Consider the following 24862-nt stretch of genomic DNA (forward strand, 5'->3'; position numbering starts at 1 on the left):
GTTTACGCATCTTTGTGCTTGTTTGTGAGCCTGTGCCCGTCTAGAAAAAAATTACGTTCCATAAAACGTCTCCATAAACAGCATGGCACAATAAATCCAAGGCAGAAATATTAAGTGGAACCAATATTTTGCTGGACCCACTCCAGATTCCTAGTAAAAATCACGAGTCGGGATGACCTTAGCATTAAAAAAATATATTTTACAGGGGGAAATAATCCAATTCCCTCCCAATGAAGGCATCACTGACATGGAGCTATCTGTGCTGTGCACCTGGGCCTTTCCGCTGAGAGGTCATTTAGTATACATTCTCTCTTTTAGGGAGAGCTCCATTAAATACACCATGAATATCCAAGGAAAAAGGTATTTTGCAAAGTTGAGAAAAAAGGAAACGATGGCAAAAAAAAATTAAAAATGACTGCTGCAACATGTTGCTGTGTTCTAAGAAGGGAGCCTCCCATATGTGCAGAGAGACTAAGCAGTGAAGCTACAAAGGAAGCATGCTCAAGGACACCTGTTTCTCAGAGGGAGCAGTTTGTGAGAAACATCCTGCCTGTGCAACGCTGCAGCAGCCATGTGTAAATGCAAGGAAGGGCACAAGATCCCAATGCAAGCCCCCCCCCAGCTCCACATAGAGCCACAATGGGCTCCAGAATGTGACGACATGTTAAAAATTTGATGAAGTCCTAAGATGACACAATGTGACTGTGTACTTAGAAAAGGATAACATAGAATATGAAGCATTTCTTTGTTATATTTTTTTAAAAGCCAAACTCGATCACTTATTAATCAAAGAAAACATGCAAAAGAGAATTTATTATACTGCAGAATATTCCCCCAATTAGCCTTACAGCATCAGCATAACGTCTGTGATCCTAGTAGTAGAAACCACAGAGGACCCCAGAACAAATTCATCTGCATGGAAGATCCACCTAACCTGAATCCACTCTGCATTTCTCTTTACAATTATGCTAAGGAATGCACTGAGCCTCTAGCAGTTCAGTACAGTTATCTGCCAAAACCCTCTGGAAACTGGTGTACATTGCTCAAGAAGTTGTCATTATGAATTTGCTTTACCGTTAGATTATCTCCTTTAGAAAACTAATTTCATATTAGGGTAATTGTCTCTGGTGGGGTTATGCGGGGCTGTTGTGTTGAAAAAAAAAATAAAAATGCTGATGAAGAGGACGGGGGAGAGAAAAAGTCATGCTGGCCCTCCCTCCCTATTTCTGTCTCTCAGTCAGATGAGGTCATCAAACACCAACCTGCTTTGTATATTAATGATGTAACAGCCAGGGATTTTTGGACACCCCGTCCCCAGAGACTGCTTGGCTGGAGGCAGAGGAAGACTTCATCTTGATTTAAGAGAGAGATAACACCCTCGATAAAACTGTGACAAAGGCTAGATAGGCAGTGTGAGAGGAGATAGTGAGGGAGTGTAAGATGCCAGCAGAGAGGAGAAGACAGGAGAGGAGCGAGGCAGAGGAGGGACTGCACGATACACTGTGCCTTTAAAGCACCAAGCCCCTCCCTCCACAGAGCCGAGCAGAACAGCCGAGTGGTGCTGGCAGGAGCCTGAGCCCCACGATAAACTCTGGCATCAGCTTCCCTTCATCCGGCAGTCAGCGAGGACACAGTGAGGGCGCAGGGGCAGAGAGACGGGGACGGAGAAAGGGAAAGAGCAAGAGTGACAGAAAGGGGGGGGAGAGAGTGAGAGTCGAAAAACAGGCAGATAGACAGAGAGGGAGAGGCTGTCATAGGAATCACACAGCTCCTTTTCCACAGCAGCAGTTCAGCCGTTTCTGTCCGCTGCCTCCAGATGCAGGCGAATGCTGATGGGGATGACGGGTGGCGTGCTTTCGGCAGCACAGTTATCTGAGTGATGGTAGCAGCCACGGAGGCATCACAACCCGAAGCAGGAGCTCTCCTCGCCACTCTGGCTGTTAGTCATCTTTCAGCCTCCTCTCTCCCTTCTCAGAGTGCTATCAGGGCCATTCATCGTTCCCATCTCATGCCTCCTGCCTCCTCCTCCTCCTCCACAGCTTCATCCTCCACTTCTACTCCTCCTCTGATGAGCCAGAGCCTCAGAGTGAAATAACCCTGCTGATAGAAGCTTCTCTCTCTGTCAAGACAGTAAGTAGGGGAGGGAGGGAGATAACAGTGTGTGTGTATGTGTGTGTGTGAGGGAGAGAGAGAGAGAGGGAGAGAGTGTGTGTATGTGTGAGAGAGAGAGAGACAGATAGAGAAAGAGAGGAAGAGAGAACAGCAAGGCGGCGAGAAGAGAAGATGTTAGTGTGTGCGACAGAGGGACTGCTAAAGAACCAGGGGGTTGTGTGTAGCTTGAATGATCCTGCTGTGCGTGGACAGTGAGCTCTGGGCATAGCAACAGCAAAGTGATAAAAGAAAGGTGAGTAGGTGTGTGTTCTGGTGTGTGTGTGCATGTGTGTGGAGGTGAGGCAAGTGCTGCTGAAGCAAGAGATGCATGTAAACAGCAGCAAAAAAATGTCAACGCAGTTAATTCCTGTCCATCTCCGACTCACCCTCACTCCCATTTCTGTTTCTTCTTATGCTGCTATCTTTTTCGGGAAAGAGTGGAGGGGGTGGTAGAAAGGAAGGGAGGAGAGACATGAGAGAATAAGTGATTGCTTTCCTTCCCGTCTGTCCAGGTGCCATGTGTGATTGGCCAGCGTACCCCGTGGCAGTGGCATCGCCCTGGATTTGGCGAGAAGCTCTCCCCCCTGCTTGTTCTCTGGGGCTCCTCTGGGAAGCTTTCATAGGATTTATCTCGTCCTGCTGGATGGCACAGAGCCCTCTGCCTCTCTGAAAAGAGTCCACAGAGAAAACATACACTACACGGATAAGAAGTAAAATAATTATCCAATCACAGCACAAGGAGGCAGACCAGGGTTCCCTTAGCAACAACTGAAGGAGAGAAGAGAATCCTTTTCTCTTTCTGCTCCCTTGGTTTTTGGGCACACCCCTGTGGACTGCTGTGGGTCAGTGTTTTCTGAGAGGACTTGGATAGCGCCGTTGCATAAGACAAGCTGCCACCCAAATTCCAGGGGAAGGTGCTCGTTCGCCCTCCAGCCCCCCTCGTAACTGTGTCTAATCGACACCACGATTTTTTTGTTATCCCTCCACAAATTCTCATCACAAGTCACGTTCTGCTGGCTTGGAAATCAATTCATTCTGATCCCACGCCACCTGGAATAAGCCCTGCTTTGGGGGGAGATTGGACACTCTGTGAAAAGACCCACACCTACCTTCCTCCCTTTCATGGACGAGAAATGAAGGACAACACGAGTAAGTCGTCATCTGCAAAAAGAAAAATGGATGTGAAGCAAAGTTTATTTTGATGAGAGTTTCTACTGACAATCTTTTTATTTTTCCTGGAGGAGAAAACGCCACACTGCACAGAGGAATATCCCCTTTTTTTCCAAACAGGATCTGTCCTTTCTCTCTTAAAAGACAGTAGACCTCTCTGAGGGACTATATTTAGAAGGCAAATCTTGTCCCTGCTGGCCAATAATGTAGAACACGATTTTGAAAATTGAGCCACTGCTGGGAGTTCTATTTTTCTATCTATGTTCGATAGCTTTCTCTATAAAAAGGGTTAATACAAACCCCTTGTCTGCTTTCACTTTTGTATGTTAGCCTGCCATTATGTCACTGTGTTTCACAAGTAAAAACGATTGTACAGGACAAGTGGAAGAGGGAAAAAGTCTCTTCCCTGTATAGTGTTTTAAATAGCATCTCCTCGGGAACAATTTCAAACGTACACACTGACACATGAGATGAGTTGGCTCTACACGATTATGTAAGAGTTTCATACCAGCTTTAGCCCATGTATTTTGCCTCTTCCTTTTCCATGGATTTACAGCATTTGACTTTTCCCATGCTCATTTTCTCCTCGTTTTTGGAAGCATCTACCAGAGGGCATGGATGTCAGAGTGTGACCCTGTGCCGAGTGTGCGGGAGAGGCAAGGTGTTTTGGCTGCCCAGGTGCTTTTAAGATGTTGAGGTCTCCCTGCGTGGCCGGGGCCCCTGTTCGGATCAGTAGCACTGAGGCTCCTTGTAGCCAAAGACATGGACCCCGACTCGGCTCCCCCACGCCCTCAGCCTGTTGGCCACTGGCCCCACGTCGCCCTGTAAAGGATGTCCCTCAGCAGAGCTCCGGCCCGGGACACCTCTGAGACCCCCAGCCCGAGAGAACGCATCCGCAGCCACATGAAGATGGTGATCAACCAGCTGGAAGGCATCCTCATAGAGCTCAAGGATGTGGCCAAGGAACTCCGGGAGGTGAGGTTTAAAGTCAGCTTACACATATTAGGCTTTTGGCGGGGAGGGGGAATAAGAGAACAACAGGGGGAGGAAAAGACGGAGGTAGGGAGAGAATGTGGGTGCCAAGTGGGTGTGCTTCTCAAGAAGACTGCATTTAATTAAGTGTAAAATTCCTTTCGCAGCATGTAGATTTTGATTAAGATTTGAAAGTGATGAGATCTCACTTTTTATTTTTTTGTAGCAGGAGAATATTGTTGATTACAACCGCAGCAAGGCTGTCTTCCTTTTCCAATCAAACAATTGCTTATCGCCAATTACAAATGTCCTTCATGTGTTCAGTGGTGTCTTGTGGGAGGTACAGTAGATGTGAAGAGCTGTTGAAAAGCAGCAAAGCCAGTTTGAAAGGAAACACAGAGGCAGGCTTAGATAAGATACAAGACTTAGCACCGCAATACTTATATAACCATTTTGTTAAGGATCAGCTGGATTCCTACTGTATTTTTGCAACTGCCATGGTAACGCTGGAAGATTTGTGTGTGTGTGTGTGTGTGTGTGTGTGTGTGTGTACAATACACAGATTGAACAAGGATCAACAAACATCTCTCTTTGTTGACTGTGTGTGAGCGCATGTGTTCTTACATGCATCTACAAGTGTATGGATGAAAAAGAAATGTGTGTCTGACAACTGGCAATCAGAGTACATCTGTTCATGTGTGTGACAGTACAAAATGGCCCTCATCATCTCTTCGGGATCTTCTCCGTGTTGTGTCCTAAAAAGCCATGAGCTCTTCTTGCAAAGCTCCTCCAAAGAAAGAGATAAAGGCAAATAGAGAGACAGAGACAAATGAAACCTGAGCAAACAGTTGTGTCTGACCCATCCCACATCCTCCAAGCGCATCACATGATTAACCTCCCACCTGCTTCTGACCATGGATCCACAGGGAGTGTGTGTGTGTGTGTGTGTGTGTGTGTGTGTGTGTGTGTGTGTGTGTGTGTGTGTGTGTGTGTGTGTGTGTGTGTGTGTGTGTGTGTGTGTTTCTAAATGTGTTGAAGAAGCGAAATGGTGGATGTTAGTGCATGTAATGATCTGAAGAAGGAGGAGGGTTTTGAGCAGCCGGGGTAAAGCTGCCATAACTCACTCCATCACTGCACGCACATCTTACTGCCCCCCCTCTGCAAGCCCTCCCCAAAGTCTTGCTGACTCCCAGCTCTGCCCCACTCACCAAGCTCTACTTTATGTACTTGCACAGTTGGAGGTGCAAGGGCACATCTCACAGTGCACCTTCTCTCTGGTGAGCAGGAGAAGCCGGCCTGCGCGCGGGAGTGATTGATGATTATGGGACAACTGCAAGTGGAATAATGCTGGCTGGAGCTATTTATAAACAAAAACACGGCCTGTGCCTCTGCCAGCTCCAACGCATATTACCATTCTTATCCTAGACCCCATTAGAGAGGGCTCTGCACAGTGGCTCAAATGTCATTTTTTATTGGGAGAGCACAAGCCCACATATTGAAATGGCTAAGGAATCATATTAGCTGCCGTGGTGGTCATAATGCTGGTATCAATATCCTGCAATTAACTGACCTGTGAGATTGCAGACTGTATCAAAGGGAGATGAAGAAACAGAATCAGTGTAGCGCCATCAGATGCATGGAAGCCTAATGTTCCATAAAATCTCTCATTCTTGGCCACATGAAAGGAACAACATAATAGATAACAACTGTCACATAAATAAATGATGAATTGCCGTGTGAATGTAGTAAAATAAATAACTCCGTGAAGGAGCAGTAATGACTGATTATCACCCACAAGGTCTTTGGGGAAATGGAGATACTGCAGTGCTCTGAGGAGGAGTTAAAGCTGACACTCCAAAGCACGTAGCTGCCTAGAAATAAAGAAGTTACTGGTCTGTTACTATACTGACTTCACAGCACTGTTTTCATAGCTCAAGATCACATAGGTACAGTGTCATTGCACCAGTCTGACAGGAGCAGAATTTCAACCCCTCACTTAGTCACACTGCAACAGAATCTGCCATCTGTCCATTGCTTCAAATGTGAGTACATTGTATATTGCAGTGTTCATTAGACCATTTAGTCCATGCCTTTATATGAATTAATTTTCCAGTCAAGTTTCAGTTTCAGCAACAACCATTACAGAAATGTATGTTATGCCGATTTTATAATACTATAAATTCTATATTTCAAATGAGGATTTACAAAGTTTACCAGTTTTTAATTGAATACATATTTCAAGCCCCAAGGAAAAATTTAACAAGGCCCAAGGGGAACTTCACATCCACAAAAGGAGGTGACACAGGAAATTGCTGAAATAAAATGTATTATATAAAACTGTTCATGGTTTATGAGTCCAGTAGAAGGCAACTGCAAGTACAGGTGCAGATATGGATGAGTATGACCCATCCCAAGTGACTTGTAGTTTCTTCAGCACAATATTGTATTAGATAACTCATGTTATAAAGCACCAATAACCAGCATTAATGAATATTGAACATATTAAATACCAACGTATAAAGTAAGAAAATAAGACACAGGGTGAAAATAACCAGAATTGTCCTTTTAGAAAGACCTTCACCTCCACAGATTCTACCCCAAAGTGGCTTGCTTTCCTCATAAAGGCATTAAGGAAAGGGTCACCCATGGGTCTTACTTTCTTATCTGCCAGAATTCATCATCCTCATTGTCCATTCCCTGGAGAACGAGCGGCTACCTCACATCTTAAATACTGGCCAAAAAAAAAGGAGAGTTTGGATAACTACAAACAACACTGAGTGCAGTCTAATTGAACCCTGCGGTGAATCTACCAATAAACTTTAATCATTGTCATGTAAATGGGAATTGTTTCCTGTGCGGCAAGTACATGGCAGTCAGAAAATCAGAATATCAAAACAATAAGGAAGGAGACAACACAGACGCATGCCTTATGTTCTGCATTCTTAATTCTATTGAATTTTGAGCACTCAGCAAACAGCCATTCTGAGGAAACCTGAGAAATAACCAACGATGAATGTTACATTAAAAAGCAATACCAAGAAAATTCCCATGCAAGTATGTGAGGCCTGCACAATTGTTTTTTTTTTAATCTTCACAGAATACAGCAGTTTTAACCATCCTAGAGCTGAGATCCCTGAGTATATTTTCTATTTTACCAGGTACAGAGATAACTGCAATCATCCTTATTCCACAGGAGTAACACAGCAGCCAGTAACATGACGTAGTAGTTCCTGATTGCCTCTCATATTACCAATTTGAAAGCCACTAACATGTCGTACAATATAGACAAAGATAATATAATAGAATTCATTGTCTTTGGCTGAAGGCTAATCACTAAAATCAGCTGGTCTACTGTAGATTAATATCCACAGACATTTAGCAACCCATGCTATGTGGTTACCTACCCCCAAGCCAGCAGATAAAAAACATATTCATTCATAGAATGTTTCTTAAACTATGCATTTACTGTATTATACTGAACAAATGTATGTACCGTTAGTATACATAAAGCTGTTTCATTATATCATTTAAATTGAATTATGTAAAGCATCGCAGTTGCATGCCCATGCTACAGTATAGTCGCACGCAGTAAATCTCCTTCACATATCAAAGATAGATGTAACACAGAGCATGCATAGTTTTTCAAGATGGCTCCCTTCAAAAGCGTATTACAGTCAAATGCAGCCTGTCTTACTTGTGAATCCCATTACAGGCTTCATGACAGGTAAAATGAGAAGGCTCTAAAGGAAGGACATTGGAAGGCAACACACTGATAAACTACACCATTTGTAATAATACTGGCAGGAGTGGCAACTCTAGAGGAAATAATTCATTTAGGTATCGTGTCAACCTTTGTCTTATAAGTCTGCGGATAAACAAGAGGAAAAATAGCACCAAACGAAATGCAAAGCAACCTCTGAAATTCCTGATGCTGCGTTGTTCCTTTTGCTAAAACTGAATTTCACTGGGGGGAAAAAAAGGGAAACTAAGGAAATGCAACGAGTGCACTCGTGTTAGTTATTCGAGAGATACAGATTGGTAAATTGAAAGAATTTAATGAAGCACTAAAAAAATAAAGAAAAAAAGACATTGAGGCAGTGGCAAGGACTTGGGGGGAAGGGTTGGCAGTGAGCTACACATCTTTATATGGAACTAAACAGGAATGATGGACGGTTATTATGTGGATGTAGTTATTATGCAGAATCGTACCATGAGCAGACGATGCTGCACGTCTGTGCTGGGCTCAAGACAAATGAACACAGGAAGGCAATCAGGACTTGTAGAATTAAAGCTCCAAATGAGAGGAGTGAATATAAGCTGGACAAAGAGCAATTATCCCTAGCAGAGTACAGCAGGTCCAGGACACTGGCCGCCATCAGTCAGCCTTGTGGTAGTTGTCTGTATATGCTCATCGTAATGCTGGAGACTGGCTTACTGTTTCTACTCAGCTGTAGGCCTGAAGACAGAGGAGGGAGGCAGCAGGAAAACACCAGTATCAGGTGAAAACTGCATCCTACAAATGTCAGCTTTTTAAGAATGAAGTCCTGAGTAACAGCTTTAGTAATGAGACTGGCCACCATGCAGTTTTTTTAACTATCTAATGGATTTTTTGACAGTGTGTCATGAATGTTTTTGATCTACTGAAAATCACCTGTGATTAGCAACAGCAGGACCATCAGCTTTTCAGGTTTTGTTCATTTCTAGAGCAGACAGTCAAACTTGTGCTCGACAAGCTTAGCCCACCACTAAATATGAAGGAGCACATCTCATTTAAAATTACAGTCACCCGTGGCACGATGGCAGACACAGTGGCACAAATGGGGGTGGTCTATTCAATCTCTATTCAACACCCAATACCAGCCGCGTGATCCCAGCATGGCTGTCAAATCAAGGCCAATGGGATCACGCTAAAATGGAGTCTGTAAAAGAAAACTGCTATGTAAATGATTTGATCAGAGAGGCTCCTGTGTGGTGCTCTTTCATGTCTGAGGCATGCTTAAACGCTGCATTGTTAAAGCTTTGGTATGGAGGGTGAGGTATCCAAAAGGCTGGCCCCCAGATCAGCCAGCCAGTGATGTCTACTTATCGAGACTGAAAACAGTTATGACACATCCACGTCGAGGGGGAGAACCACGGTCCCTCTCTCTGTTGAAGCTTCCACGCTCAGCACTGAACCAAATCTGTTCCAAACCCAGAGGCAGCCCAAGGGAGACCAAAACCAAAATCAAAGGGCCATTTTTTTCTGCAGGGGCCAGATCCCCGCTCTGTGTTTCCCCCTGCTGATGCTGCTGCTGAGCAGGGCAGGGAGCAGAAAACTGCCTCACAAGAATCCTTCAACATTGAGGGGGGACTCCAATAATCACTGACATTTTCTTTCAAGGAGTAGAACAATATAAAGGATGGCGGTAAACACAATCTCATTCCACAGTAGAGTTGTGTAATAGTTGATCCTATTACTGGGGAATATTTTGTAATATGTTTAAGGGCATGAAAAACATATTAGGAAATTTGATGATTCCTGTGGGGAAAATGGGTCACTGCAGAGGCATGTAATGCGATAGAAAAGAATATTTTTAAATGATCATTGTAAGTAATTACAGTAAGTTTCCAGATTTCCCAAATTTTGTACTTGTAAATCTTTAATTAAATTAAGTAGATCTATCTTTATAGACCACAGATTTGGGAAAATGTAGGGAAAACAAGTGTATTTCACTAAAGCCTACGTACAGGTGCCAACATGCTAAAGTAATTACACTGTAAATAAAAAGCCAGTTTAATCCAACCATTAATGATGACTTGATATGGCTGAATATCAAATCATCCTGGCAGAAGATTGTGGTTCTTTCTGTTTGTCCAAATGAATTCCTACAATCAGAAATTACAATCAGTCACAAAGCTGTGTCCTGGTGGATCATTTCCCACAAAGCAACCATTTTGATTTGGCCGCCAATGTTGTGGGTTTACTGCCCAGTTGACCACAGCCCAATGATCTCCATTGAGGATGGCCCAGCCTGTTCTCCACCAGAGAATCCATTTACTTTCAAATTAAGGCAGGGTTTGGCCCAGTCTCCGACCTGTGAACAGGCCGACCAGCTGTCCTTGCAGGCCAGTGGGCAACGGCGAACGCTTAACCACTCACAGAGGAAAGTACCCTTCAACCTGACAACCTGGGCCAAAGGGTTTCTTCTCATTAAAAGCCATTTGGAAGAAATGACAAGTACCCGCCTGCTGTGTCTGTCAATTTGTTCCTCCTTGCCTGACCTCTTTTGTGTGTGGAAATTAAATTCCTAAATTAAACTTGGTGACGTGCCTCCAGTTAAGTTCTCTTTGCTCAGGAAAACAACAAGAACAAGGTACCTCAAGCTTTATCTATTCTTCGCTGAACACAAAACACCCTGCCATCTCAACACCTGTGTTGCAGCCTTGAGCTGAGCTCCACATAAATTTGTCCATTCTTGGAATGAATCAGAGGCTCAATTATTCTCAGGGCTGATGAAAAACTGTTTCGGGATTTGAAGTAAAATGTCAGATCGTCTCTTGGTTGGAATGATTTTAAATAGACTCCGACCTGGTCACAGAAATGCTCACGACCACCATGGTGACCCCATTGACTAACACATAATCTGATACAAATATAGCTCATCACTGCTATAATGAAAGGAGAGGATATTGTGCATTTAGCTGATGGTTTTACCAAGACTAGCTTGCAACGGTAGCAATATCTGAATAATCTTTAATCTCCATATTAAAAAGTAAGCATTATTGAGGACTGAAACGTAGGCTTTAGTGGTAAACAATGGGTTAAGACTTTAGCGGCATCTAACCTTGACAGCTGTGGAGAGAATAAAACTGCACCACGCAAAGCATTCCCCTGAGCCTCTTTTACCTAGCTCTGCTGTGGAGCTCCAGCTTCTTTAGGATGCAGGCCCAGCATATTGACTAGCCCATCGTGCCTGTAAGACCCACTGGATTAGCTGCCCCTTTGAGCTCTGCCTCCCTGCGCGAACCCTGCACTCAGCATAGACAGTAATGAGGGCTTTAGGTTAGACGTCTGCTGAGGTAAACACTCCAAAAATTGCGCTCGTCTTTCTCATTGATTTTTATCAACTAACACGTCTACTGTGGACAAGTTACAGATAAAGCAGTAAAAAATTTCACCATGCATGTTTGTACTTTGTGATTCAGCCAGGAACCCTCTTGCCTGTCCCTAGGCAAGGATAGAGCTGAATAGGATGAAAAAAGGGAGTTAAAGGCAGAAAAAAAAAAGACAGAAAATGTGTGAAAGAGGACGAGAGAGAGAGAGAGAGAGAGAGAGAGAGAGAGAGAGAGCGAGAGAGAGAGATGAAGGGTGGATGGAGATAATGGTTTCTCCTGCTGCACAGAATTGCGACAGACTGGGTGGAACAGCTTAGATCAATTGTTGCAATTGTGCTCATTCGTGGGCGTGTTTAGGATTGTTTTGGCCTATCTCTGTGCTGTGAATAAAACCAGTAGGCTGTAGTTAATGGTGTGAAAAATGGCATCCATCGAAGTGCACAAGCAGCCTCCAAGAATAGCTACATCATTTCATTGTGTCAAAGCATACTGTACGCAGAGGGACAGCTTGCTCTCCATTAGGCCGTCAGGCTGACTGTCTCTTTTACCAGGTGTGGATACTAATTTTTATCAAGAGTACAGACGCACGTAACGCATAATGAGAGCTACAAATTAATAATGTGATCTGATTTCAAAGAGATGCTATATTTTCCTTCAATTCCATAGCCTGTGAAAGTGCTCAGGGCAGCATTGGCCAACCCACTCACCAGTGTAGCAGCTTAATCCAGCTAGAATCTTTGGAAGTGTGTTATACTGAGGGATCATCAGGAGGCTTTTTTGCCCTTCCTTTTATTTTTAGCCGTAGTCTGTGATGCATCATAAATCAACCCAGTTTCGAATGAGATTGTTCAGTTTTAACCAGCAGAAATAGCTGAACTGAGATGGCACACAACTGAGCATCTGTATCTTCTGACCTTAAAAAACTTCAAAGCTTTTTAAGGTATTTTCAGGAACGTCAGGTTTAGGCACACAGCATGTCCATCCTGACATATAATTTCAAGCAGTTGCTCCCAGATAACTTACAAGTGGTTTCTAAGTGCTATGAATATTCAACACTTATGATTATTTGAACCAAGGAAAATTGATATTGCATCTGGTAGTTTGTTCTTCATGGTGAGGAAAATTGCTGAATAATAGAATGGTGTTTTGCTTGGTTTAATACTTAATGTTAGCAGCTGAAAGGGTAGTAAAATAGTTTGTAGGAATTGTATATTGTAAAGGCTGTTATTTCCAAGCTCATTATTGTAAATTGCTTATTTGTCAGTAATTTGTCATAATCAAAGTAAATAAACCACTGCACAAGGAAACTATCATGGGATAAATACAATTATAGTATATAGAGTAATATTAGGCTTGGCAACTTGTAGAATCAATCTGTGCTAGCAGTTTGACACATTAACAGTCTTTTGTCATTCATTATGAGGTCTTTGTGTTAAGATGATGAGGGAGGAGAATTCATTGTAACATTCAGTGTATTTTAGGAAACATTATGATGAATGAAGCTTAGCCTCCTGTTCACCTTGTTATAAGGTACATTGGTACTGAGTTCTGATCTTATTATATAAAAACACAAATGTCCAATGATTCTATAAGGAGGCTGTCAGAGTTATGCATTAGCATAGACTCTGGTCATTCATTACCGAGTGCATTTCCCCAAGCATTCTTTGTGTCCTGAAAAAAAACAAGAGAAACACACTCAGAGGACAAAATAAGGACAAACCGCCATGGAAAACTCATTTTTTTAAGGGCCATAAATTTTGGCACAACATCTGCTAGATTGTCCTGTCTTCACTTAGACTTGTTTTATTGATTCTGTTGGAGTCAAGACAACAAAACTGCAAATTAAAAATCTAATCTAAATGGCAAAATTTTTGAAAATGATCTCAGCTGCATTGCTGCTAAAGCAATATTATTATCAGACGTGTCAATGACCGCTTATGTCTTTGGGGATTTGGAGAATATTGATAGTTACAGTTACAAATTGGATACACACTTTCACACATTGTTTTTTCTTCAATAGAGTTTGGTTAAATTTAGCCCTTGAAAACCATTGTGTTGAGGAAACTCAATGTGTCCTTAATTTTGGGAAATACACCAAAGAACAGACACAGTTGTGTTTTCTGACAAATAATGCAGGCATTGGTAGAATTTGCAATAATTTCTCTAAGTTGGGAAATCACAGACTCCTAGAGGGAATTATAGGATAATACAGAGGTAATGCACCTTACTATGTGAGCAACAAGACTCTTGAATGCCAAAACATTAGATTCTCTTACTGGGATTTGTTTTTAATCCACCTAATTAATGCCAACTAGACAGAGATCCATTTAACATTTAAATGTCATCAATTTCTTCACTTTGTGAGGAGCCTGTCTTTCTGAATATCAAAGCAGGGTGTCTGAGCTTGGCCCAGGGTGTCATAGTTAATCTGCATCGTGGACCTGAGCGGGACCTGTCTTATTGAATAAATCAGTCATTTTTATCATTTATTATGCAAGTGAATATTTGAATTTCACAATAGGTGAGACTGGTGCAGTCTACAATACGTTTACTGACTGTAAGTGATGTACTCTTGTTGGTGTGAATGTTGTTACCCAGCAGTGATGTGGCCACCTATTTAGGTAGTGCTGGAGACAGAGATAGTAATCTTCAAGAAAACACCCAATCATTTAAAGACTCAGCATAGACAGCTGTACTAAACTTACGAATGACAAAATTAAAAAATGTACATGAAAAACGAGCCAGGTAAAACAGTGACACACAGAGCTGAATCAAGGCATAACACCTGTTCACTCAGGAAGCCACTTTGCATGCTGGGAGTTGGGTGCATAAACGGGGAATAGCAGACTGTCCAATAATTAGGTAGATCCCTAATTTCTGTGGTTTTCTTTGCTTTGGAATTGTTTTCTTTTAAGTGCACAATGTCTTCAATTGTTTTGGCTAGGTGGCGGGTTGTTGGCGTGTCGCTGGGTATGTATCCAACACGTAGTGGGGTTTGTGCCACTAAGTGTTGGTGGAGCAGGTGTTGAGGCTGCAGGTGAATAAGTAGGCCATGATAGCGAGTTATAGCTCCAGTACGTATTCAGCTGTAGGTGTGTTTCTGTACAAAGAATGCCTTTTGCTCAGCTTATAAGTGACCTTTGTTGTTATGTTTGTACATGTTTCTCCACAGTCACTGTGACTCCCTGTAAAGGGCAGCACCTTTGCAATCTCTGAGTCTAAGATGTAAAACCACAAAATGTAACCCTGTTGAGCGCCCTCAAAGACAGCTCTCCATGCTTTTGGAATCTCCGTCTCTCCCTTTCTCACATTGCCTTACATTGGCAGCTCACACTCTGCCAGTGGCACGGCATGGATGGCTGCCACCACTGTCACTGTTAATAGCATGACAACGCACCATCTAATGCGGGGCAGGGCAAGATGAAAAAGGCACAGCAGAGAGGACAGGCTAATTATTCAGACACACAGCTGAAAGTAGACAGGGAGAGAACATGTCAACAAACTGTTTGGGTGATTAATATTTTTTCTCATCTGCGCAGTCACCTGTGCAGTTGGCAGTTTATGGCCAAGACAATGAAGCCCAAGATTTCTGACTTTTATGCAAAGTAGATGATACAGCGAGGTCTATGAGGGTGAAAAATATAATTAGACTTTTTGGTCTTCTGTTATTCTCAGGGATATTAACTGGGGGGTTGATGTGGGCTGCGGCAGACCGTGTGCTGCAGGTTCTGATTAGAGGGAAAAATCCTAATTATGATTATGCAAAAAACAGATCGGACAAAAAATTAATTTACTGATGAACATGCATTAGTAAATTCCCAAGGTTAATAACCTTCTAGACCGTCATCTTTGTTTCCACCATTTGGTCGTGTCAACCATTCCCTATTTTTAAAAATGATTATTTCATCCATTTGCTACAGTAATCAACATTTCATTATTTGAATTCAATGTATTCCTGATATCTTTACTGATACATCTTCAGAATACGTGTCCTGTATTCGTATCCTATGTTGTCATAATTCATTCAAGGTAAAATATTAGATACTGTATGTAGGTATTTTTGCTCCAGTACACACAATGATCACAGGTTGGAGGCCTATGGGGAGCAGTTTCTCTTGTCAGATGAATGCAGCCCAAGGACTACCATTAGTCTCTTTAGCTAGCTTTATAGCCCTTTTTTTATAAACATGCAGCTGTTTGACAACAGAAAAATATGTCAGAGATAACGCCAGTATAGTGTGATAAGATATATATAACATACTCGTGTTGTCTTTAATAGGAGAAACATTCCCTCTGCAAATAAATGTTATTTATAAGTATATATTAATGCAATAAAGTAGGAGCTGCAATGATTAGCTGATTAATCAATTACCGTATTTTCCGGACCATAAGTTGCACTTTTTTTCATAGTTTGGCTGGTCCTGCGACTTATAGTCAGGTGCGACTTATGTATGAAATTTAACATGTTTTAAGGCTTAACATAAGTACTCCAGCCACTCGACATCTCAGTGAACTGAGATGCTTGTCGCCTGTGGGAGGAGTGGATTGTGGATGGAGAGCACAGCTTCACGGCAACCGGGAGGATGCGCCATGCAACTTTCCAGCAAGTCATTGGATGGATCGACACAGCATGGACTTCAGTGACAACCGAAACCATGTGTTTAACTTGCATTTCCTGATTGAATGTCTGTTCTTGGTCTTGGATGCTGTAAAAAAAAAATTCTAAATAAGGTAGCCTCTCGAGTATTTGCTCTGCTGCCGGCGTTTGCCAAGACATCGCCCAAAATGCTTGATTGCATTGCATTCTCCACATTTTTAGCTAAATTTTCATGTATCACATCAGCATTTTTGTTCAGTGAATCTTTTGTAAATTGGTCACCTTCATATCGCCCAGCTCACCTCATTTCACTCCTTCGTCTTCATTAACATTCCCGGTAGAATTCTCAATCTTTTTGGCCTCTATGTGTCCAGTTAAATAGTCTCTGTCTGTTCTTGGTCATGTATTTTGTGAAATACATTTCTAAATAAATGCGACTTATAGTCCGGTGCGACTTATATATGTTTTTTTCCTCTTTATGAGGCATTTTTTGACTGATGCGACTTATACTCCGGAGCGACTTATAGTCCGGAAAATACGGTAGTCAATCAACAGAACATTTTCCTTGTCCTACATTGTAGTAAATTAAATATTTTCGGGATTGGGACTGTTGGCCAATGGTGGATATTGGTTTAGTGTGTTCGGATGATGAAGAACTGAATCACTGAAAAAATATTCTGCAGATAAATCTGTAATAAAGATAGTTTACAATTGTCCTAGAGCCTACACAAGTGGACTGCATGATTTATTTTATTAACTTAAAGATAAAGATCAACAAAGAAAGCCTTTTTAATGACCCTGGCCTTTTAAGCTTGCTACTCCGTGAGGTCATGCAATCTGTGAGGTAATGCACTCTAAGATTAATTGAAATAAATATGGCTTGACTGACTGACTGACTTAATATAAGTAGTGCTTCCATCAGTCTCCTTAGCTGCATAGAAAAATACACTATACAATATATTCAATACAGCCTAAGGAGTCACATAGCTGATTGTTAACCATGGTCATTTCTTCAGTGAGTCCATTATGCAAGGCGTGCTCATGTTTGTCCACACTGACTCACGTGTACAGCAACAAGCAAACGCACATGCATGCAGTACACTCACTTCAACACGGCAAAATCCATATTTGCATGCTGTCTGTGGTAAGGAAAGTATGAAGAGTCTGACAAGTAAAGCCGCTCTACTGTCCTCAGTTCAACTATGACTCACTCACTTTTGTGGCTCCCAGTGAGTGAGCACAGATTATTCTCTGGAAATGAGATGGTTGATAAAGATACCAAGAATGGCTTTTTTCGGACTGGATAAGATATGGACTGATTTGTTTTTTTCAAGTGATAAGTCACTATAACTTTGTTGTTTGTTGGCAAATGAGGAAGAAGCCATTTTACACCCTATTATAAATTCTATCTGCTGTCCATGTCATTTTGAATTTGTATTTATGTAAATTATTACATTCATTGTTTTAATGGTCACTGAATGGGATGATCAATGCAGTGTGTGATTCAGTGTAAAGAAAAAAAGTGTTTGTGTGTGACCAAGGACTTAAGGTTAATCATGACTGCAATGACCCTCACAGAGCTACATTTTCTGGCACTACAACATAAATCATAGTGCCCAGTCTGCTGCTTGAGGTTTATTACCAATTCTGTGTGCATATGTGACTTGCCAAAAGGCAAACTTTGTGACTAATTGACCTAATGTTTAGAGCCTGTCCTTGTTTGGCTTCAGAGCCATTGACATGGATTAGAAGATGATGAGAAGGAGAGATGAAGCAGAGGTGGAGCTGCAACGATGACCTCCACGGTGGCTATCAAGGTCATAGCTGGAATTATAACTCCTAGAATCAGCGGTTCATGTTGGCAAAGAGGGCAGCTTGATGGAGTGGGTTGCCCACAGTCAGGACTTTCGGAGTCAGGTGAGGGTGAAGACACTCAGGTCATCCATTGTTGGGTTTGAGCAGGGAGGCTTTTGTCAGCACAAAACAAATAGGACAAGGGTACAGAACAGCAGGGCATCCGATGTCCGTCCCAGTCTGCACGGGAGTCTGTGTGTGCACGGAAAGTATTTAGAGACTGAGAATAAAAAAATGATGTGGAGAAGGAGGAAAATATGGAGGCAGCTTGAAAGAAGGAGAGAGGAGGAGTCACGGAGAGACAGAGAAAAAGAAGAGAGAGATAGACAGACAGACAGACAGACAGACAGACAGAGAGAAGGCTTATCTCTTGGCCTGCAGACAACAGTTCTTTTTCAGAGCTGGAGCTGTGTGCACAGGGCCAGGTGGGGAAGTGTGTTTCTCTTCGGGGGTGGGTGAGCCAGAGGGTCAGCAGTTCATCCCATAATTCTATGGCTGCATGTCAGTCGCAGATGCACGACAATAAAAAACTGGGTCTAGCTATTTAACACCTGTCATTCCTACATCTGCACTGGGAGCTGAGCAGCGTGGCTGTTAGCCAAAGCATATTTGCAAGAGTTCACAAAGGAACATGAAAGATTTTTCTTTATCCATCTGTGTGCTTGTATTTTTTATTTACTTGTTTTAGAACTTATTTTCAACTGATGCTGGAATTTCACAAGTCCTTTGCCCCTGAGAAGAATCTGATCCATCTGTCTTGCGTCACTATTGCTTTGCAGAGTCATTTGTAACAACCAAAAATAGCTTTGGTCTACATTTAGTCAATGACATCTGCTATGACCTAAATGGAGGCAATATTAAATGGGCTGCGAGTAGCTAAATTTGTGGTGGCACACACTCTTTAAAGGGATCTGAGTTTTTTTAGAACATCCTAATGTCTGAATTATGAAGAAAGGAAATAAAATCAAGGACACTTCATACATCAAAAAACAAAAAAATGCCTTTAAAGTCACAATGCATCAACTGCAGAGCTTCTTGCTTCCTTAAGTTGATGTACAGTATTTTCAGTCAATACAGAATATTAGGGCAGAATGTAATGTGGAGCAGCATTATTCAGAAATATAATCTAATGTAATATTGGTTAGGAAGAGAAAAAGATTTTTATGTGATGGAGGGCTAAAGGTGCAGCATGCAATGAAGACACAATTTTCCAGAAAGTACAAGAACTAAATTGGTATTCAAATTGGATTTTGATTTTAAACCACAAGAGCAATTCTTTGAAAGAGCACTTTTGGGGGCATTTATAGCAATGTAAATGTTTTTACATGGAGAATTAGCATACAAAATGAAAAAAAAAAAAATTCTTTATCTCTCTGTGACTTTAAGGCATTTTACAAGGAACTGCAAGAAGTGCTGAATTATAACGGTTAAAATCTCACATATAGTAATTGTTTTTGTATTTCAATTGTATTTGCACATGTATGTATATGGCAAGATGCTCAATAACTATTTATTAACACATAATACTGTTGAGGTTGTTAATTATTGAAATTGATTTTGTTTTAAAAAGTAGTGCAAATCCGAAGCCCATGTCTTCAACAAAGAGGCTGCTCCACAACCAAAAATGAAAACAATGACCAGAACTTGCCATCATTCTCAAACTTATTGAAATAGTCTTTAATAAAAGTATTATCTTTAGACAAACCAAATCTAAATCACTCATTTGAAAGTGGCCAATATATTCAATTATTATCACTGTGTGATCTTAAAGAATAAGAAAAATATTTTTGGACAAACTTTATTTTTTTATTTCAAAGCAAAACGTTTCAATTATGAATGTAAATACTCCTCATATTTGGTAAAAAAATATGGATTGCCGCTTTAAACATGACAACACAACATGAACAGCAGTCTGGGTAAACCACATGTAAATTTTTATGAAGAATTATGCCCTGTGAGACACAATCAAATTCCCATTTCAATTAAGAATACTCTTGGCAAGCCTGTTAGCGATAGCCATATTTCCCCACATTTTCAATGCAAATGAAAACCTAATTTCCCTACTTATCATACCACTTTGCTCAGATCAATGTACCCTCTCTTTTTGTTTGGGAACAAGTCCCAAAGTGCTTTGTATCCACGGCTAAGTTGCCATTATAACGCCCCACTTTGATTCTTCCAAAAAAAGGGATCTCATCCTCTTGAAGCTTCATTTCCTTTTAGTTAACACTGTTCCTAGTGATTATTTTAGAACTTCAGTCAAAGTGTTGAATAGAAACTTAATAACTAAAGATAAACCGTTTTTGACATTTAGTGCTACTTTTTTGTCATTGAAGTCCAAAAAAACTGTGTGCTCATCTACAGAGCCGTGTCTCTCTGGAGGAATAAAATAAAAGAGTGAGAGACATGCAAGGGAATCTAGTTTCAAAACTTTTTCTTAGTACTCTACTTTGACACAAGCAGGAGACAGTGTGACCTTTGGACAAATATATATATATATATATATAGCTGTGAATGTAAATCTCACACAAAGCTCTCCAGCTACACTAATTGATGCCTGCAGCAAAGAGACAAAAAGTCTTGTTGCTTTGACATGTTCATGTGAACTTAGTGGCACTGGTGGATGAGTGCACCTCTGAGAATTTGCACTCTGTCAAACGCTCTCTCCTCAGCTTGACCAAATGCAGCCCATCCAGACACCTGGAGGAAGGTGACACCATTACCTGTCCCTCAGTCTAATTGCATGGACATAACATTGGCAGTTGGGAAACTGTTCTGAAGCCAAATTCTGTAGGAGAGGTAGCAGGGGCTCGATGCTCTGAAAATTCATTCTGACAGTCCCTGCTTGATTGACAGATTGATAAAGGCTGACTGTGGCCTCTACTTGCTGCAGGTAGACGGGGCCACTTGCCCCGCCTCCGTGGGGCTTCAGGGAGGCTGGCTTTAGGGTTGGGAAGTGGAAATCAGCTCAGGAAACATTTAGAGTTGGATTTGAATCTGGCTATAACTGTTGGTGGTCAGGCAATTAGATATACACAGTGCAAAACACAGCCTCATGCTGTTCTCAACCCACTCCTGCCTGCCTGCCTCAGCACTATACATATGTATGAGTATAAGCTCAGGAAGGAGAAAGAGTAGCAAACCACCCATAAGCCGTGACTATTTTAATTTTTGAATACAGGTTGTCGTAATGGGTTATAATGTGGAGCTAGTGTTTGCCAGTTTATGTCATGTTAATAGTTTATGTTGAAGTTTTATTGGCTTAATGGCTGAATCCCTTGTTTCTCTTTCCATTTGTGCAAACAAACTTATGGCGCCAAACTCACCTCACCTGCCATGCAGGTTGCCACCACCATGGTTGGAGTCTGAGTAATGAAATTAGACCTGCTTTTATGCACTTAAACATAGAAAAAAGGGTAACAAAGATCAATAAACACACAGTTGTACCAGTTGCCTTGCATGCCAAGATCCGGTGCAACCAAGTCTTACAACCTTGAACAAACAAATAATTAAATAAATAATGCTCTAGCAGTGCAATGTCAACAGTTTTTCATTGTAATGAGGTGTGCAGAGGTAAATCTGCATTCCGCCATATTATCTAATTTTCTATTTTCTACTCATGTACATCTCTCAATATGCACGTCCTTTATTTTGGACTGACAAAAAAAAAGCAACGGATAATTTTAGACTGATCATACTTGGAAAAAAAAAAGGAAGGGAAACAAACAAACAATTGAAGTTTGCCTCGGGTATTATCTCTTTGAGGGGCTTTGAGCCATTAAAGGCGAAAACAAGTACCAAGGAAGGAAGGAAAAAGGAGCACTGGCACAGCTAACAACATCGTCACTCAGCCCACCCACCCACTTCTTACCCTCCTTTCACACCACATTGTCAAAATAACTGTCAGAAGTGTTTCATGCCTCAGAACTGCTGGAAAATTGTTGGCCTTTGTGGGAGGTGCTGTGGGCTCACAATATTGAGGACAATAAAGAAAGGAACAATCTGGCAGAACAGTTCAATTTAGAACTATCATTTATTTGATGAATGGTGCACCCCAGCTAGCAAGCCTTAGCAACTCTTTAACAGCAAGACTCCATTTTGAAGCAGTGGAGAATTTTTCTGACGACAAAACTGCTGTAAAGTTTTGTGACAGCCAGTGGCTGTATTTTCCATCCATTTTATACTTTATTGGATTTCCTTCCTTCATCTGCTATTGCTGTATCTAGTGTTGATGATTTCCAATGAGAGAGGAAAAATAGGCCATCGGATTCTCTTAATTCACAGCACACACTCTGCCCCTGTCATTTAATTGATAGATGCACGCTCTTTCTTTTTTCACTCTCTCCTGCTCCCCACCAAGCTATCCATTTATTGCCACTTTCATTACACTCGGAGCAGAACGGTGAGTTTTTGAGATCAGTGCTGGGTATCTGGTGGCTAATGAATTGGGTGGACTGCAGTGATTGCAGGAGCATCTGCCTTCGCTATCTGAGGACACTTAGTGACATGTTCAGAGTGACAATAGAGAAATGAGGAACTAAAAGCAACTGCTACCTGACTTAATACATAGCAGACACATGGATCTCTTTTTTTCTTGCATTTATCCCCATTTATTCCCTTATTAGTGACCAACAAATAGCCACAGATGGAGGCATCTCTGCACATGAGAGCTCTTGTTTTGTTGTTGTTTGTTTCCATGTTTATTCATACCACTGATTAAAAGTGCCTCCCTAATGCCATGCAACTTGAGAGAGTATAAGTATTATTGATGTGCCATCTCGGAGCTGGATCCCAGCAATACAGTAGCAGGGCTGTGCTGGTGTAAGTGTGGGCCCAGAGCACCCTGCCAGCAGCACTGAGGCATGTCATTAGAAGCACCCAATCAAGCCCAGGCGCAGGACTGTTGCTCAAGTGGCAGAATTGTGGCCAGAGGCAAAAAAACACAAACACTGGTCCTCCAGCAGGTATGAGGAGCAGCTCAGGTCTGCTCAGCTCTGTTCTCTCAGAGTTGGAAAGGTGAGTCCACTTCCTTATTTTTTTATTGGTTAAATTTAGACCAGTGTCCTATGCTGCAGATAGAATACTAATCAGGCCAGTGCCAAGCCAAAGAGAGAGCTGCAATAGACTCCACTCCTGTATTCCTCCTTCATTTCTACTGCATTAAAGCTTTCCGGACACTGTACTACTGAAGTAACCCTTGCCATAAGTTTAACTGTAGCCCAGAGATATATTGACTACTTCTCAAACAATTATGAGCAGCATTTGAAACACCCGAGGCATTTTAGTGACACATTAAAGTCACTTAATGGGACGCCGATTTTCACAACTGGACTATCCAAATAAAGTGTGACCCATTAAATGAATATTTCATATGCATTTTGATGGGATCTATCTGAGACTCTGCAAACATTACCTATTATTTATTGCCCCGCTCACATACTCTGACTTCCTTCCATTTTGCATTAGAGAGTGAATGCTTTTGTGCCCAATCAGTCATTTGTTTGACTTTATAAATTATTGAGTAGGTACAGTATATTCACATACATAATTGAAGAGCTCGAGTTGAAGACGGAAAAGTCAGCATTTTGTGTCTTTCTCAATCGATCATATTTGAGAATATTGGCCGTTTTATTCGGATATTTACAAACATTGCTGATGCAGACTTTTAGAACATTATAAAAGAGACTGGTTGTGATCTGGTAGCCCTCATACTGTCAATCAGACATGGTTCCAATCTTTGATTTTTTAATAACATACAGCGACACATGGATAATTCAGGCTCCCTTAAGTGCTAGCATGGGAAGCTTCGCTGGCTACTTATGAGGGAGCATGTCCGTAAGACTTTTACTGCTCGTTTCTGACCAACATTTCTGTTCAACATCGATAACACAGCTCTACTCTAAAGATTACAGGAAAAGCTAGAGAAACATTTGTGGCTGACCGAGCACACCAACCCCCATCTTGCTCTTTCTCTTTTTTTTTTTGCTCTGGAAATGAGAGCAGATGCCAAATGAAACTACTAAGCAGAGCAGTACTGAAATAAGAAATAGCTGTAACCGGGATACACTGGGTGAATATTTAGAGCAATGTACATATTTGAGCATGCTATTTCATGTCATTCCAGGTCAAAGCGGATCTCGCCTGTGCTTATTTAACTCAAGGTTTGGGGGCACGTGTATACAAAAGTACAGTAGGGTGATGCCAAGTAAGCACTGTTGCCAATATGTGTTGATGGGGCACGGGTTATCAAAGGGCATAGTCTCTGGTTCCTGCTGTTTCTTTCTCCTCGTCTCCCTCTTTCTTTTTATCATGCTCTCTTAGTCCTTGAACTCCCTTGAGTCAATAGAGACACTCCACTCCGGGGTCTAAAGTCAGGGGGCCAGGGAGATGGTACCCACGTGTCAGCACTACATTTGCTCCAGCCTTGGAGAGAAAAAGAAGGGTTAGGAAGGTTAGAATAAGGGCGAGAAGAGGGAGCTAAAGACAGAGAAGGAGGGAGATTCAGGGTGCTTCATCATCTCCAGTGACAACTGCACACTGAGGGAAGCAAAGTACATGTCCACTTACAATCTGCAACCTTATCCAGCAGGCTGCCAGCTAGCGGTCACCTCGCAGACGTCTGGCCAAGCCCATCTATTAACCCAGAACAGCTGGCCACTTTCCAGCTTGACGACCACTTTTAATTGTGCTTGTGTTCTAGGGGGGTGGAGGAGGGGGGTTTTTCTACGATTACATTTACATTTTGATCATTACAGAGTCTCGCCTCACAGGATCACTGCTCAAGAGACACAGTGTGACAACAATCCATAGACAGAACACCTGCCATCGTTAAAATGTAATAATTTTTTGTGGAAAAAACAAACAAACATAAAATGATGTTTTGTTGTGTCTTTTTTTTTTTACTTTAATAACCTTGACCCCCCTACCAACACACACAAGAACTTCAACTGCTACATCCTGTCGATGCTGCAGAATGCGCCAGCATCTACATAATACAACAAAACTAATTTCCCTGTCTCCTGC

At 41.8% G+C, this 24862-nt stretch overlaps 1 protein-coding gene across 2 annotated transcripts in view; it reads left to right on the forward strand.

Annotated features, from left to right (window-relative positions):
* The first annotated feature begins 835 nt into the window (after positions 1-835).
* Positions 836-24862, forward strand: part of insyn1 (inhibitory synaptic factor 1) — a 46892-nt gene continuing 22865 nt past the window's right edge. The window contains exons 1-2 of one of the 2 annotated variants that reach the window (XM_051379763.1): positions 836-2130; positions 2664-4296. In XM_051379763.1, the coding sequence (XP_051235723.1) occupies positions 4153-4296 (144 nt within the window). In that variant the 5' untranslated portion in view covers positions 836-2130; positions 2664-4152. The other variant, XM_051379765.1, reaches the window with a different exon arrangement.

The sequence above is a fragment of the Dicentrarchus labrax genome, unplaced genomic scaffold (genome assembly GCF_905237075.1).
Source record: "Dicentrarchus labrax unplaced genomic scaffold, dlabrax2021, whole genome shotgun sequence".
NCBI classification, from domain to species: Eukaryota; Metazoa; Chordata; class Actinopteri; family Moronidae; genus Dicentrarchus; species Dicentrarchus labrax.